The following is an 18189-nucleotide window of genomic DNA, read 5'->3' as shown; positions in this document are numbered from 1 at the left end:
AACAAAATGCAAACTTTCTGCTGAAGTAAAAATGACTCAATTGCCATGGCAGAATCTTCAGCGATGGGGATCACGTCAGACAGGGAGTTTTCTGCGGGCAAAGGGCTATTTATATAATTTCAAAGTTGGAAAAACAAAAGGGTCGTAATGTTTTGCTCTAACGGAATGTTTATATGCTGTTATTCCGTTATAGCGGAATTAAACGCCCGAATAAGAAAAAAGGGGGGGGGAGCTGCTTCTGCGCGGTTAGAGAGAACAGAACAGAGTGCTTCAGTGTGGACAACTGGTGGCGCGAAGAGCCGTTAGGTGACCCAAAGAAACGTTACTGTGCCGATAACAGGTAGGACGCTATATGCTGTAAATGCCCGTGTGACGACGGCCTATGTATGACTGAAGTGCTGACATTGATATTCTGGTGGTATTTCCACAACAGATATTAAAATGCTTTGCTTAGTATATTGTTCTGCAGGTAAAAAAAAAAAGTGAAGTGTATGTATGTGTGTAAAGAGATAAAGAATGTGTGGACACTTGTGTTTCATTGAGAGAATTTATTTAAGGCATTTTGACCTGCTTTTCTGCTTAATGGATGTCAATTAAAATATATTCAGAATATAAAAAATTAAAATCAGCAAGAGCTGCTAGTCCCCTGGTGGAGGAAGGCGATCCCTTGCTCCCACCCTCTGCCTCCTCTATCACTCTCCTGGCCAGCAGTAGGGAAAGGTGCAAGGAATGGGCCCCGGGAGGAAGAATACCCCCAGGCAAGCCCGCAATGTGTGTGCTTCCAGTGGGGTGCAGTGATGTCACTTCCTGGAATGATGTCATTGTGCTGGCTATAGGAATGCTTCCGCGCTTCACTTGAGGCTGATTTGGGCCCCACACATGCAAAGGTCTTCTAAAAGGTGAATACCAGGTTCCCATGCTTCCCGTTGGTGAGGTGGGGGGTAAAGGGACCTGGCAACTCTAAAATCAAGAAATGCAATGCTAAAACTGCTTTATGCAACTATAGATAACAAAATGCACCTAATTTAGTCATCAGTACAGCTGCTAATCTGAAAGGCTTTTCTGAATGATTCTGTTGTAAAGTGACATGAGTATAACAGCAAAGAGCAAAGGTCATTACATGAAATCGAGGTGCTTTAAAGGTTATTGTCTTGTCAGATAGGTGTTTCTGCATCCATATTGGCAGGCAAAGCTTGATCTGAAGAACAGAGCTGTCATATAGGAGTATTTTGGGAGAGGTGGGTATGTAGATACGGCCTATGCATTAAATGGCCAGCATCTTGAATTGGGCCAAGATACAAGGAAGTAGCTAATGCAGTGCTTTTAAAATAAGTGTAATAGGAACATTACAGCTAGCTCCTGCTAATAAATGAGCTTCCATATTCTGCACTAACTGCATATTTTGAGTCATCTTCAAAACCAGCTGCATAGAATGTGTTACAGTAGTCCAGCTGTGAGGTTACTACAGCATGGCCAAGTCAGCAGAGTTAAATACAAGGATAATTCTCATGCCATAGGCAGATGGTAAAATGAGCTTTTGGCCACTGTATTAACCCATTTGACCATGAAGAGGGCTGCATCCACCATTGCTTCCATACCCTTGATTCAAGCATGGGTAACATTACTCCATTCAAAGCAGGGAGCTCTGTACACTGTAGCCTTACTGATAGGGATCACTCCCATGTTGTAAATTTGTTCCCTTTCAGGCACTGGCCAAGGACGGAGATGGAGCAAAAACAACAGCAGCCGCCGTTCTGTTAAGCACCCCTGAGCATTTTGCCTATGCATTTTCAGCAGGTTCTGCATAGCAGTATCCAGTAGTTCCTGGTTCAACAGAATTTCAGGGGGATACTGGCAAAAGACAGTGATGGCCAACTCTAGCGGCTACTGAGCTATCTGCATACTGATGACATCCTAGTCCAACGTTACAGTCAGTCTCTCCCTCCTCTTCTCCAAAGTTTAGTAGATACTAAATATTTAGTAGATATTAGAAAAGCATTGGGATTAACATAGAGCCCTATGGTGTAACACAGGACAAATCTCATTTGGCTGTTTTCATATTTGCAGCTACAGCCTTTTGTACGCAATGATTTAAGCCATTTCAATACTGTTTTCCTTAAACCTACTTCTGTCTATATGTGCTTCATCCATGTTCAATTATAAACCCATTCAAAGGCCCAGTAGGCAGTTCCAGAGAGATTACAATGTTAGTTTGCTGAATTAGAATTCATTAACAACTTCAGGAAAATTCACCCGCCAGGACTGTATGGGAACATCGGGTTCTTATCTCATTCTTGATGCTAATTTTCTATATTTCCCTCCTCAGTGCGTATCTCCTTGCTCTGATCAAGCGAATTACATTTTTCATTGTACTTCTGCATCTTGTCTTCAACTAGCCCTTTGTTACACACCTCCCTTGGATATAAGGACTGATAGATCTTCATTCTATTTATATCTGACTTTGACTCACAAAGGATTTTCTATCCTGAAAAAATTTATTGGCATTTAAGGCATTTGTACTCAAATTTTATCTGTATCAGTCATGGTTCCCTTCTGGATTCATTTGCGTTAGCATTTTTTCATGAGATAATACTTAGCTATTTAACTTTCTAGTTAAGTCATCGGACAAAAATTCTTTAGGTTCAAACCACACCCTGCTCATACATGCAAAATTCTCTTGTCAATATAGCTATGTGACAGAAATAACAGGTGAGCTTGCTGCTATAGATGTTTGATTACTTGGAGATCTTGTTCATACCATTTTCCTCCATCTCCCTTCTCCTGTCATTGTTGAAGAAGAGAAATTTGGGAACGGGGCCCTCCATGTGGTGGGGTGTTGGTGTGGTATACCCAGCCCCCTTTGTGTCATAATGTGGCTCCTCTATGCTAAGAAATATAAGAACCGAGCCCAAGTTCTGCTGCTGTCATCTGAAAGCCCTTTCATTCAAAGCCGAATTGGCCTTCATCATAACCCCTCCCCCCTGTTTTTCCTTCTGCCAGATCTTGGAAATAAATATTCTCCATTCTCTTGGTTTATTGTTTTGACTCTGTGAAACTTTTTAGAATATTTGTAGTAATTGTGGTTTGGTTGAAAGAGACTGCAAAATGTTATTTTGAACACTGTTTTGCTGAGATAGATCATAAGAGTTTGTTTAGTATATATTTTAACCTTTCATAATAAACATCTCTGCAAGCAGGGTGGTAAGATTACTGCTCATTAAAAATGTAACGTATCATCAGAATGCACTGTTAGTGAAATCCCTATTTGCTGTGATGGGATGTGTAGTGCCAGAGAATATACTTCTTTGTAAATTTAATTGTGGTTTTCTTGCTATTGTCTCTTCAGTCTAAGGTGTATACTCGCACTCCAACACTGTATCTGGATTTCAAGTTAGACAAAGGAACAAAGCACACACAGGCAATTCCCAAAGGTAGGAAACTTCTCCTTCATCTAGTCAATAAGGAATTTGAAGCAGTTTCTGGATCTGAATCTCATTGATGGTATATTGCCATCGGATGAATTGTTCATGTGGGGAATGCTTCTCATATTATAGGTTGCAGTGATTTTCCCACAAGTGTATAAAAGAAAATTATGTACTTCAAACTGACAAGAGTTTCTGTCCCATGTAACTGTTGTCATATCTCAACTTCCAAAACATGAGTGAAATGAAATCCTAAATTCCTTCTATGAACTTAAATTAATTTGTTCTGTCTTGTAAGCATTTATATCACAAGTCACTAGGAACAAAAAGAAATTGTGGTGCAGTAGTTCATAGTAGATTTGCACTTGTCTTTGGACAATTTTTATAAGTAGTATGGTGGTGAACACTGCTGGAAGGGAAACCTATACTACAGTTTGAGACCAGATTTTGTGAAAGGTCCAGGGCAATGGTTATAACTATAAGTTTCACGTATTTCTCATATGGTAATTTATACAGTCAGTATGGAAACTTTTCTGCTTCAGCCTGAATATGACTCACTCGAATTTTAGCATTTTCACAGTTTTCTTATTAGAGGTCTAAGAGAAATTTTTTTGTACCTAAACCACACATACCACTGTTATACTTGATAGCAATACAACTGTTGCTGTTCCGTTTTTTAAAAAGTTTTACCCCAAATATTCTTGGACTAACCCTGCTAGTAGGTATGTACAGCAAAACATACAGTATCTAGGCTCAAATCAGATAGTCAGTTCATCCTGCATGATCACCCACAGGAACTTGTTGAATCACTGGTGGGATTATAGTCCAGTGGGAAGCATATAGAACTACTGAGAGGGTTGCCAGGTGTCCGGTTTGGGCAGGACAGTCCGATATATTGGGGGATTATCCTGGAAAACATTCCCCAATACTGGACACCTGGGCTGGCCCTTCCCTATTGGTTGCCCAGCCCAGAGCCCAGCCTCCTGTTGTTGTGCGGTGCTGCCACTAGGCCAGGGAAGTGGCCTGCCAGCACAGGTGCCAGCTGGCCTTCTGTGGAGAGATGGTCAAATTACATAGGAGAGCAATGATCAATATGAATATTTTCCTTGCAGAATCAACAGCACTTGGAGGGGGTGCATTTTGATTGGCACCAGTCTAATTTTGAAACAGTGTGGTTGGTGCAACCATAGAATGGCTGCTGTAGGAGGCAGAGCCAACCACAGAATGTCAGGGAGTGATATTATGCATGATTCTGATAGTAACTCTTCAACATTTCAGGCAGAAGCTCTTTTAAAATGCCTCTTTTTTTCCATACACACAGCTTACCTGCCAGTCACATAGTGAAGATCTTTGTGCTGGGGTTGAAATTGCTGCAAAACCCACATTTAAAAAAAATCTACACAGCCAATCAGGTCTCCAGTCAGAAGCCCAGCTGGGTAAAAGCCCCATTTGGCCCTGCCAACTTTCCAGAGACACTTGTTGGACTCCAGGAAAAGAGTTGGATGCAATTTCACCCACAGACACCATGTTGGGAACCCCTGTTCTAGATGAAAGTCTTGTATTGTGATCCTCTTTCTGGTGCTGACTTCCAGCTATCCTCCACTGAGATGACTACCCTCTGAGGTTTATCAAAATATGAAGTTGGAGGTGCTGTCAGGCAAAGCAATGTCTATATGGCCTTCATTTTGGAGGCTGACCCCCTACAATCCTCCTCTCAACTATTCCTCTCAGATTTGCACAATTCTATGCATGCATCTGTACTAGCCAAGTTCCCAGCAGTGGTTAGCAATGTCCCCTCAGTAGCCTTTGCTTGCCAATTGCTGGAAATCAGTGGGAGGAGGCAGGCTGCCTGGAGATTTCCTACCATTGGTGACGGCTGGGAGGCAAGCTGGGGAAATGGGCATGAACACACTCATGGCACCTGCTGATGGCATCACTTCCGGTGTGACCTGGAAGCAATGCCATTGTAAAGGAGCTCATTCTTTAGGAGCTGTCTCAAAACTTAGTGAAACTGGTGCCCCCACTGCCCCCCTCCCCCACCAGTTGCCAGGGGGACCTGGCAATCTTAATTTGTACACCTAAACAGCATATCTCTTATATCTTTTTATTTGTAAAAGCAGAAACGAAAAAGAAGCTAGACTATAAAGGTCTCCCAATTTACTCTTTGACACTCTGCTGATTGTACCACAAAAACAATCTGTTGAGAAAGATAGTGGTCTTACATCAATAAACTTCCTCATAAGAATTTTCCTGTCAGATTCACAGGACTATCTTCTTTTTGGGTCCAGTGAGATCATTTACAGATTTGGAATTTAACCTGGCAGTGCAGAACAATTTCATGAGCCCTCAATGGGCATCAACACTATAGTGCATTTATAATCTGTCTGTATGTCACAGTCAGCTCTGACCCTTTTTATGACTGCTGTTTGGCAGCTGGTTTGTTTTAAGATGTCTTCCTATAGTATATGTGTCTATTTATGGAGAAAGATGGTGGTCTTGCTTCAGGAGCTTTACCTATCAGGATTTTCTTGTCAAAATGACAGGGCTATCTGCTTATTCTGGGATCGGTGCCCAGAGAGTGAAGAGGCTGTAGCCTTGAAAGGAAAATTACTGTTTCTGAAATCCGTGTGGTTGTTTCTGAGGTAGACTTGTTTTAGAAGATAATTTTTAAAAAACTGTTTTAACAAGTAGATGACACCTACAGAGTTTCTGTGTGGTATTTTTCATCCATGGAAATCAATATATCAAGACAAAATAATTAAGAGTGCTGAGACTTCCTAAAGGCTTTTAGATTAATTTGTCTTTAAGGTGTCTTTAAGACTCTGTTGTTTTGGCTGCATTAACATGGCTACCCCTCTGAGATCTATCAAAGTGTGAACTTGGTAGTGCTATCTGGCAAAGCAGAATCTGTGTGACCATTTTGGAGGTTGCAGCCTCCAAAAATGTATTGGCAAATAATTGACATTTAAATTTAGAGGAACTTCCAAGTGAACATGTTTAGGATCAGAGTACAGGAAGACTTCATCAGCTACCAAATATGAAATGGAATGTGCCCGCTTTGGCTTGCAAATGGAAGTGCTAGCTAGACATAGAGCAAAACTACAAGTGACAAAAGGCACAGGTTGGACACTTGTCAGCTTCCCTCAAGTTTTGATGGGAAATATAGGCATCCTAGTCTTGCAGCTTGGCTCTCTGACTGCTGTCCAATGGACTTTTCAACTGTCACTTGTCCAACATTCCGCCAAGCTGCCTACATTTCCCATCAAAACTTGAGGGAAGCTGACAAGTGTCCAATCTGTGCCTTTTGTCACTTGTAGTTCTGCTCATAGTATATAGGTTCTAAGTGACCTTGATGAATGTCTTCAAACTATTGAAGTTTGTTGTTGTTGTTAACAACACTGTGCTTATACACTGCCCTTCTGGGCAAATTAGTGCCACACTCAGAGTGGTGAACAAAGTCAGTGTTATTATTCTCACAATACAGCTAAGGAGCTGGGGCTGAAAGGAGTGGTTTACTTTCCTAAAACCACACATGAGGTTAGTGCACATGTGACCAGACCTTTAACCACAGCTAGAAGATCTATGGAAGCTGGGATTTAAATTGTGATCTGTGCTGACCAACTCAGAGACATTCTGGGTCACAAAATACTGCTTTGTGATTGACTTGTGATATCAGTAGGTTTACATGTATAGTTTGATGTAGTCAAATATTGGATGCTGTGAACCAAATCCTACTTATTTTCTCGTATTTTAGGCTGGACTGCATTTATTTACACTCTCTCTGGTAATGTATACATTGGTAAGTTTTTGTTGAATCCTCATAGTAGTTTAGAGAATTTATTCTGTCTATAAACCTGTTTTTTTTCCAAAAGCAAGTATACATTTTTCTGTTTGCTTTCATAAAAATAGAATTCATACTTTTTAAAACTTATAACGAGCAATGACTTTAAAGTGTATTTGTTTTCTATGTAAAATGATCATTGCATTATTAGTAACTCCATAAATATACCTTAGATATTTAAAATTCTGCTTTGTGATGCATGTGAAATTATTGTGTGACAAATTTACAGACTGGATATTAAATATATATGTTACAGAAACATCTTAGAATGATCTACTAACTATCTGGGATTATTAACACATTTAAAATATGTTATTTTCAAAGGTCCTGGTAATGATCAACAAAAAGTAGAAGCCCATCACACTGCTGTTTTGGATGATGGTGACTGTGTGCAAGTGGAAAACAAGGTATTTGCAACTGATCCATTTGTTGACTTTGTAGCATTTAACCTATATTCATAGACAGAAATGCATCAAAATTAAGGTTGCCAGTCTCCAGCTTGGGCCTGAAGATTTGGAATTACAACTGATCTTCCAATGACAGATCAGTTTCTCTAGAGAAACGTCTTTGGAGGGCGCAGTCTATATGAGATTTTGCCTGCTAAGGTTCCTCCCCTCCCCAATCTCTGCCTTTCCCAAGATCTACCCCCAAATCTATCCCCAATATTCCAGCCTGGTGTTAAGACTACTAAACCAAATATAAAGAGCCACGTACGTACGCGCGTGCATATGCGCTATGTATCATCAAGTCACTTCCGACCTCATGAACTGATGCCCTCAAAAATGTCCTACCATTAGCAGCCTGTCTTAGATCTTGCAACCTGGAGGCTATGGCTTTCTTTATTGAGTCTTCCTCTTTTCCTGCTGCCTTCCACCTTTTCTAGCATAATTGTATTTTCCAATGAGTCTTGTCTTCCCATAATGTTACTGAAGTACAATAGTGTCGGTTATATCATTTTAGATTCTAGGGAGAATTCAGGCCTGATGTGAACTAGAACCTGCATATTTGTCTTTTTTGCCATCCATGGTATCTGTAAAACTCTCCTCCAGCACCACATTTCAAATGAATCAGCTTGCTTCCTTTCATTTTTCTTCATTGTCCAACTTTTGCAACCATAAATAGTAATGGAGAATACCATAGTGTGAATTAACTTGATCTTGGTCCCCAAAGAGACATCCTTATCCTTCAGAATCTGTTTTAGTTCCTTCACGGCTGCCTTTCCAAGTCTTGGTCTCCTTCTGATAACTTGGTCGCAGTCTCCCTCTTGGTTGATGATTGAGCCAAAGAATAGAAGATCTTTAACAATTTCAAGTTCTTCATCGTCAACCTTAAAATTGTGTGATTCTTCTGTAGATACTACTTTTGTCTTCTTGATATTCAGCTGTAATCCTGCTTTGGCACTTTCTTCCTTAACCTTCATCAGTAGATGTTTCAATCGTCACTGTTTTGTGCCTGTAATGTGGTGTCATCAGCATATTGTTGATGTTCCTTCCACCAATTTTCATTCCACCTACATCTAACTCTAGTCTATGACAGGAAACTAAAAGCAAATAAAAGGAAGAACTGCAACTGAATGTTTCTCTTCCCATCTAAATCCTTCTTTTGCTGTTTTATGGGTGATATTAAACTGCTTGGGTGTATTTTTTGGAAGCTCTTCCTCTTCAGTAGGTCATGGACTCCTATTGAACTATGGTAAAGTACGTAGCTTTACCATTTCATAGGCTTTGGACTCCTATTGAACTATGGTAAAGTACGTAGCTTTACCATTTCATAGGCTTTGTTTATTCTTACTCATTTCACATTTTCCATAATGATTCTAAAACGGTGATGGGTTGTGTGTTTCTTAGGTAGTCTCCAAATCGCATTGAGACATATACCAAAGTCCTTTACCAGAGCAAACAGAAACTGAATAGTGGTGTTTTGGACAAAAAACATGAAATGTTGTGATGTGCAAATGTTTGAGACATATGCCTGTGGCAGCCTCTTGTACTCCCATTTGTAATAGGCCCCCAGTTTTTCCAAATTATTTTTACTATTTTTGCTACATTGTGTGATCAATGTTGGCTTCTTCTATGTTTCATTTGAATCTCCTTTTTCTTTTTCATCGTAAAGATTTGATGGCTAGAAAATATGGTACGTTCTAGCTATGCAAGAGTGCTTCAGTGCAAAAGGGGGAAATCACATTGAGATGCATGTGAAGTTAAAAAAAATCATGTTCTTGTCGTTTCCTTGAAAAGTGTATCTAATATAATCCAAAAGTTGTGTTTATTTTCTAGTATGGGTTACACCCTTATGTCCCAAGACAGTTGTGCAATACTAAGCAACGTGTGCCCCTAACACAGCAATAGATCACACTGTGTTGCAATTTTTTCCTTATTAAATATCTAGCTGTGCTTTTTCAGTACAGCCAGAACTTTTGGTGGTGGTGAGCCAGAACTTTTGGTGGTGGTGAGCCTTTGCTGATGAGCCAACCCCACTTTGTTGTCCTTAAGCCCATGCCATAAGTCCTGAACTGGATTTCTCTGTGGCCTGTAAGAGGCCCTTCATGTCTTCAGGAGAACAGAAGAAATTCTCCAGTGAATTCTTCTTGTGAACCCCACATAATAAAGGCCCATCATTCTGACAGTTATGCCAGGGACGACTTCTCTTTCTGGTATCACACATCTGGCTCATTTTACCATCTTCACTGAAAAGAGCCGTAGCTTCTTCCACCCCTGGTATAAGGTCTGCACCTCACGTAGGCTTTCCGCTTACTTTTTCTTCTGGTGGCAGCTGTTGCCAAGGTGGAAAGCACCTATCAGCCACAAGGCCTTCCATGCAATGGCCTTACTGGGGAAGGTGTAGTGTTCAGAAGAGTACTCAGAAGAGGCACAAGAGGAATGCCAAAGAGCTACATGTGGCTTCTGAGCTGCTAAGTGACTCTCGTTGCTGTACATGATACTTTGAGCGTTCTCAACTCTGAAGACTGGTTCATACATTCTACCAAATAGTAATTCTCTACACATTATGGGGCAGTGGGCACATAACACACATCACGTGGATAATACATGCATCTACATGTATGCCTAATTGATGCTGTCTGTCTTTGTTCAGTTCCTCACCCCACTCTAAACACGTTTGTTTCTTTGTTTGAGGGGTAAAGCTCATGTGAAATGTATGTCAATTTATTCAGTTATTAATGTCACAGTGTACATTGTATATGTTGGTTGGAGACACGATGCCCCCCATGTGTATAAGATAATGATTTTGTGCAGTATGAGTCAACTCTGTAGTTCTATGAAAACCAATGTAGAAAATATGAACAAATTGCATTCCATATTTATATTTTGCTACTAGCTGTCATTGAGTGAAACATACACAATTTCCCCCGCTGGTTCATATTTTTAATGTATAGTTGTATATTTGACAGCAACTTTCATATGGTCCAAAATATTGTATTTAAATCTGGATCCTGTCTCAGGCATAGATTCACAAAAGTGCTGTTTCTGGTTACTGTAACTACTGAGGGTGGAGCCCCATGTTATGCCCATCTTTGTGTTTGCCTTATAATGCTAGGGAACTAGGCAGGTGCAGAAATTTGCAAAGGGGATCTGGCAGATGAAAAGGGTTGCTTAATCCTTCCCGTGCTCCCAAATTTCCCCCTGAAAATTCCCTCACTTATTTTTCAGTCTGGCTGGGGAAAAATGGCCTTGAGGGAAGTGGGTTACTGAGGAAAAATGTATTTGGGAAGGCTTAAACCATCCCCTTTTCTCCCTTTGCTGATTCTCTCGTACAATTGTGTCACCTCTACAAAAGTAGTTTTGGGAACTGTTACTGTAATTAGTAATTCAATCCCCTGTAAAAGTAGAATTATGAAATAACTCTTAAAAATTAAATCTCTCCTGAGCCTGCTGGTGCGGGGAGTGCGGAATACAAATCGAATAAAATAAAAAATAAATAAAAATAAAATAAAAATACTGTTAGCATCTTTTAAATTGACAAAACTCAGAATTTAATTACTGTATCACATATAGGGTTGCCAGCTCAAGGTTGTGAAATTCTTGGAGATTTGGGCGGGTAGAGCCTGGAGAGGGTAGAGTTTGGGGAGAGGAGGGGCCTCAGCAGCAAATAATGCCATAGAGTTCACCTTCTAAAGCAGTTATTTTCTTGAAGGGAGCTAGTCTCTGTGGCTGGAGATCATTTGTAATTCTTGATCTCCAGCCATCACCTGGAGACTGGCAACCCTATAATATCTAATTTTGATCACTGTAAGAAACCAGATATCTTTCATCATGTAAGCAAAATGTGTATATTGTATTATAACTCTGTGAAAATTAGTGTGTTAATTTACCATATGTCATTGGATAACCTAATACATACTTAGTAATTTTAGCTTGAAATTAATTTGCTGTTTAGATTTCTGGACCACAACTTGAGAGCTTGAAGATTTTAAAGTAGCGAAAGTCATATTATTTAGATTAACACAACGTAGAGCTCATATTTTATTGACTTAGCCTGAAGTCTGGCTAAAATAAAGTAAAAGCCATGAGCAAATAGATACTCGGATCACTGACATTAGTGGGCTTGCTCCTGTGATTAATAGTTGGCAAAATAAAGCCTTTGAGAATGTCTTTTTTGAAACACTACAATTTTATTTCTAATCTTTCCTTTCTGGTTTTCTTGGGAAAGCTAAGGTGATTAGTCTATCCTTAACTCTAACAATTAAAAAAGGCACATGTTTTTTCCTCTCAAATGAGTCTTAATAATGAAGTATGAAAAATCTGTATCATATAGAAAATTTGATGTAAAAAAAAACATATATATACACAGATGATTGATGTATTCCATTCATTGATTTAGGGTCCAACAATAAGCCATTTTGTCTTAGTTGCTGGTGAGCCGATTAAGGAAGCTGTAGTACAACACGGTAAGCAGTTGTTACTTAAATCACTTCCTTTTTAATCAAGTTGGGCGATACACAGTATCTCATGTTCGTCAACCATACATTTATCTTGGACTCCCTTTTTCTTCCTCCATTGCTAAATTCATTGTTGAATATCAGTACCTTTTCTGGTGTTGTGTTCTACAAGTTTTTATGTGGTGTGGAGATTGCTGTCAAGTCACAGCTGACTTATGGTGATCCCAGTGGGGTTTTCATGGCAAGAGACTAACAGAGGTGGTTAGCCATTGCCTCCCTTTGCAGCCCTGGTCTTCATTGGAGGTCTCCCATCCTATTATTAACAAAGGCTGATCCTTCTTAGCTTCTGAGATCTGACAAGATCAGGCTCACCTGGGCTATCCAGGTCAGGCAAATTTTTATGTAAGATACATAAAACTAATGAAGCATGATACGATAGATAGATGTTCAGATCTCATATTGTATTCAGTTTTGTTTCTTAATTTCTGCTCTTAAAAATACGTGCAGGGTTTGAGAAAGTATTTGAAGTTCCAACAGAGAGTTATGTCATGAACATATACAAAAATAACATTCTAGTGACTCCATGCTTTTAAGAAGTATCATATTTCAGACAACTTTCCTAAAGCGGTGTTCAGGCTGAAGGTGAGATTCAAATGTGTCTTAAATGTATAAACACTCATTTTTATATTTCATTCTTCAAGGTAGATACCGTATTACAGTATATTTTGCATTCCTCCCTTCCATTTTGAAAATAAGTGAGGAGGTAAACTTGGTATTGAAATATGAAATGTGATATTGAGGGTATTATCAAGTTTCATTCCAACATAGTATTCTATCAAGTGTCATTCCAATATCTCAGTGCTCAAGAGAGTTGCATCTAACGAAGAGAACTGTGGTTTTCGAAAGCTTATGCTACAATAAAGTTGGTTAGTCTTAAAGGTGCTACTGGACTCTTTACTCTTTCAAGAGAGTTGTCATGGTACACTTACATACACACCCTCCAACATGGAGTGTCAGATTAGTTAGACCAAATGGTTCACTTTCCTCAACTTAGTGCACAAAATTGCATTCTACTGAATCAGGCCCCAGCCAACTCTGACTGGCAGGAGCTCTCAAGGCACTTAGGTACTTCCTAGCCACACACAACAAAACCTTAAACAGGGATGATAAGCAATGAACCTGGGACCTTAAGCATACAAACAGCGTGTTCTACCACTAAGGTACAGCCTTCTCCATTACAAAAACAATTGCTACATTTAAAACGGAAGGGCAAAGTAGTGTTAGAGATGCCTCATTTTAACCCACATTTCAGTGCATTTTGCATCTCTTCTCTTGCCCTTCCTAGTAACACGTGTATGGGAGGTCAAGTTGGAGAAGTTGTATCTTAAGTGTACATGCTGGCTCAGTTGAGACATTGCATGAAATAATGGTTCAATTAAACTAACTATGGTTTGTGTGACTGTCTCAAACCATGATATGTAATTGGCTTCTTCAGTTACTTTTATGAGATCTCTGATTGCAAACACGATGACTTAATGTCTTGCAGTGCTCCCACGGGCAACAGAAAGGAAATGAAACCAGTGTTTGTTGAGGCAAACCAGTATATGAGCAATTGTGAAATTAAGCTAGGTTTCACAAACCAACCATAGTTAAAATAAACCGTGGTTTTGTGTTATGTCGGAGCCAATCAACTTACGTTTTATTTTGATCTCTCATAATATTGTGATTCTCAAGTAAAACATTGCATAGTTGAGCATGATACATATTTTCTATTCCCTTGAAAATGGGTTCTGAGGTATGAATTTGATACCAAACTATAGAACGGCAGTATAAATATGTACACTGATTTTTATTCCAGTTTGTAGTTCTGGAATGACATTCCAGAATGTCATTCATTCCAATCGTATTGTACTGGGTTTTCCAGGACCTTTTAAAAATGAATGTGGAAGCTGAAATGGAGTTTCAGAGTTGAAAGCTGAACATGCACACCAGCTTTCATTAAGACATGTTAGTGTTCATTGGAATTACTGTGCTGCAAGCAAGCAGAATACTAAAGAGGCAAGTCAAAACAAATGCCTTGGCTGGCAAATGCCCTACTTTAAAAGCATCTACTATATATGAAAGCCTAATACCTGAGTCCTTTGAGCCAAGGATGGTGCACAGTTGACTGCTACACTAGCCCATACTTACAATCTGGAGTGCTGTGGTACCATCACAAGTCAGTTCTGAATACCAGGTGGCATCAGTGTGGGTTGGTGTCACCATTGGGTCCCCTAACCCAGGTTCAACATAGTTAAAACAGGAGTGGGGTGAGGAAGCCCATGTACACTAGGGTAGGGAACTGCCACCAATTTCCTCTAGTTAACTCTTGAGTTCAGAGACTGAGAGCTAAGCTACAAGAGACGAATTACATGAGGATGCTCACGTGAAGGGAGTTGCAATGTCAGGTAGGAAGCTGAGGTTTAAAAGAGATCAGACGGCTCTGTCAATTTCCCCTCTCTACATAGCCAGCAAAGATTGCTCCTCAGAGGGGTTGTTTATTTCCTCTTCGCCTCCTAGAAGGGGAGTAAAACTGACAGAGCCTTCAAGAGGCAAAGAGGAAACTAGCAAATGCTCTGAGGAGTGCTGGCTCTCCAGAGAGGGGAAATTGAAAAAGCCTTCTGATCTCTTTTAAAACTCAGCTTCCTGGCTAACATTGCAACTCCCTCACATACACCTCCTCATGTAATTTGTCTCTTGTAGCTTAGCTCAAAGGAAATAATGTCTCGAGCCATGTTGGGTGTTAACCTAGAAATCAGCTCTGCAAGGTAGCCCACTTGCCTGCTGAGTTCTACAAAACAATTATAGGTTAGCTAGGCCAGTGGTCCAAGATGCTGGTTTCTAATTGAAATCCAAACCACAGAAACCCCACATAGGGTTAAAGAATAATTTTTATTAAAATTGTGCATAAAAGATAATGTATTTATAAAGTGTGCAAGACAGGGTACGTAAAATAGTAAAGGCTACTTAAAATAAAAGTCCTAGCATACTTGACAGGCTCCTCTGCCAATTAGCAAGAAGTTTAGTTTGTAGAAGTTATGCTGCAATCACCGTCAAAGCTCCAAACAAAACATGATGGTCAAAGACTGACACCCTTTCCAGGAACAAAGAACTGTACAAAACTTCATTTTTATCCCATGTTGGCCAGCAAGATGGGCAGACTCTAGGAACCAATCAGGGCTGTTCTAGAACACGTGGTCATGGCTAGGGGTGTGTACTAAAAAAACAACAACCAGGAAATCTGGATTTGAATTCCGGGAAAAATTCTCTGATCTATTTCCAACAGATTAGAGAATCCTAGATTTATCCAGCCATTATTCTGTATAGGGAAACCTATCCAGAGGCTATCCAGGGGGTTGGGGGAGTCGTTTTCTAAGAAAACACCACCAAATTTGCAGGTAATCTACTCCTGACTGTTGTCTAAAGACGTCTCAGGTTTCAGGAAGCTTGGACCCCAGGCTCCAGCTCCATGGGTCCCTGAACAAGGGTGCCCCCAGCAACTCTCTGTTGTTTCCTATGGGGGAAACATTTCCAAGCTGGCTCTCAGACAAAAAATCACAGGGGCAAGGCTGCCACTGCCCAGAAAAGCACACTCCTAAATGTGAGCTCAACTCAGAGAAAGCCCAAAGAACCAAACTGAAGCAAGGGAATGAAATATTCCCAGAACCTAAGTGAATTAAGGAGACCAACATCAAACCAGAGAGTCATGTCAAAGCAGAGAATTTCACCCAAACCAAACTGAAGCAAGGGACACCTGCTGCCACTTAGTCCAAGTGAACTAGTGTCACTCGCAGAAGCCAGGCAGACAACAAGAGCTCCTGCATGGATTAGCTACTCACTCCCCTTACTCTCCCTCCCTCCTGTCTCTGTCTCACGCCTTCCCCCTGGGAAAAACATGGGAGATGCCACAGGAAACAGCCAGCCAAGAGACTGAAGCTGCAATTCCTGGATTAACCTAGATTTACCCAGGGGTCTTGATCTGGGTGCCCAGATCAGATCTGGGATTCTCTGATTTGATCCAGGAAAGCCGAATTTAGCTGGATTGGCTAAAATCTGGCCTTTACTCTGAATCCCAGACCTGGATTACAATCCCTAGTCATGTCTCTCTGCAGCTGAGTCATGCTGCACATTAGAGCAGTTATCCCAAACCTGGGATAAGCTTAACAAGATGGAATGCAGAGAACAATCCTTCATCTAGCTGCTTGGCCTTGGTGCCTGCATGATCTCACTTGCACATGTGTTCCACAAAACTTGTCTTGGCATATCTCTCTGGGAATTACTTTTTGTTAAGTCTCACTGAGTTACCTAGGATCCTTCTTCGGTCATAGCCAAGCAGGCTTAGGTTAGCATATACTTTGGGCAAGAAGCAGGCCTGGTTCTGGATGGTTGGTATTACCATTATGGCAACAACCATTGTTGTTAGAAGTGTCCCAGTAGCATTGCAAGAAGCTGCTGGATAGCATAGAATTTGATAAGAGAAAAGGGGAGGAGGAATAACTGAAGTTGTCATGCATTATGAAGTCCGTGAGGGATCAGGCGTGTTCTGTTGAGAGTTCCGTGCTTCCCAGTTTAGACTGGGAATGTAGTGCATAGAGAGAAGCCTTCCCCACTGTGTCCTTTCTCACATATGTACCAGTGGGGGCTACACATGAGTTTCTCTAAAGACGCAAACAGCAATTCTCCAGGGCCATTTTACAAAAACAGTGAATGTATACTGCAATATGAATTGGCCTATGTACACTTTGGAACTAAATTCCAAGCACACAACTCCCAGTACGTCTGGTCAAAAGTCTGTGCAGGAGGGTTGCTGAATTATGCCTTTAGATCATATCCTCAGACCATATGTAAGTGTTTTACTTTGTAGAGAGGATGTGAATGCAAACTTGTATGAGAATTTCTGTTTGGTTTTAATGGATCTACTCTGCAGTAGGTCCAGTGAGATAGGTCACACAGAACTCCTGTCCTTTAAACAGCAGGTAAAGACTGATTGGGGGTGGGGGTGGGGGTGGGGGTGGGAGCTGACCACCTACCTCCTGCTATCATACTCCCTCTGCAAACGATTGAAGGTCCTCACTATTTTTATCGACAGCATGGAAAATCCCCCTTCTCCAACTACTCTTTTGTGTGCGTGTGTGTGAGAGATAGAGAAATCCCCTGAGACTATCCTCTACTGTATAGGAGGGGTGAAAGGAACATTTGTGTTTTATAATGTTCTTTCCCTATGCGAAGGTGATATTGATATCAACACAGTCAATATAGCTGAGCTTTGTAAATGGACTTTTGGAGACCAAAAGGAGAAGGGGGAGAAAGATGACAAGATCTGATTTGAATGTAAAGCCTGAAGACTATAATAATATAACAAATAGTATTTTAAACTGAAGAATGGAGTCAAAATTATTTTTCCTGTCCTAGGTCCATTTGTGATGAACACACAGGAGGAAATTCTGCAAGCCATTGACGACTTCAGAAATGCTAGAAATGGATTTGAAAGAGCAACCACTTGGAAATCAAAGATCGGGAACTAACTATGGCAGTGGTAGAAGTGAGATGGGCCTGCTTCATATATGCAGCTGTATATCTTGAGCCATCTTGCCTTGCATCATGAGCAGCACTATTGGCTTTGCTGGAGCTAATCACGTGGGTTTGTGGAGTCCTCAAGTATAAAGCTACAATATGTATAAAGCCATAGGCTATTACGACTGCCAACACTGGGCATATATGTAACTTTCTTTATAATATGAAAAAATGATTTCTGTTTCTCCTCATGTTCATTTTACATTTACAGATTGTTTTTTTAAAAGGCTTTTAATAAATTAACATCACTCTGAAAAATGGTGAAAAGTGTTTTGCAATGCAGAAAATACTGTGTGTGTGTGAGAGAGAGAGACAGACAGACACACAGAGAGAGAACAGAGACCTGCTAGATGAGTGGTGTTGTTAGGGCATTTGTAATATGTTCGCTATATAAGATTGTGTGTGGGAATTTGATG

The 18189-nt window shown here is 40.4% G+C and overlaps 1 protein-coding gene across 3 annotated transcripts in view; it reads left to right on the top strand.

Moving 5' to 3' along the window:
- The window catches only part of PIR (pirin), a 39309-nt gene extending 21278 nt beyond the window's left edge, over positions 1 to 18031 (top strand). For all 3 annotated transcript variants that reach the window (XM_054974287.1, XM_054974289.1, XM_054974288.1), the window contains exons 6-10: positions 3347 to 3431; positions 7177 to 7221; positions 7588 to 7670; positions 12103 to 12169; positions 17612 to 18031. In XM_054974287.1, the coding sequence (XP_054830262.1) occupies positions 3347 to 3431; positions 7177 to 7221; positions 7588 to 7670; positions 12103 to 12169; positions 17612 to 17724 (393 nt within the window). In that variant the 3' untranslated portion in view covers positions 17725 to 18031. The remainder of the gene's footprint in view (positions 1 to 3346; positions 3432 to 7176; positions 7222 to 7587; positions 7671 to 12102; positions 12170 to 17611) is intronic.
- The last annotated feature ends 158 nt before the right edge of the window (positions 18032 to 18189 follow it).

Source organism: Eublepharis macularius, chromosome 3 (genome assembly GCF_028583425.1).
Source record: "Eublepharis macularius isolate TG4126 chromosome 3, MPM_Emac_v1.0, whole genome shotgun sequence".
NCBI lineage: Eukaryota > Metazoa > Chordata > Lepidosauria > Squamata > Eublepharidae > Eublepharis > Eublepharis macularius.
This window is presented reverse-complemented; position numbering and strand designations above follow the sequence as displayed.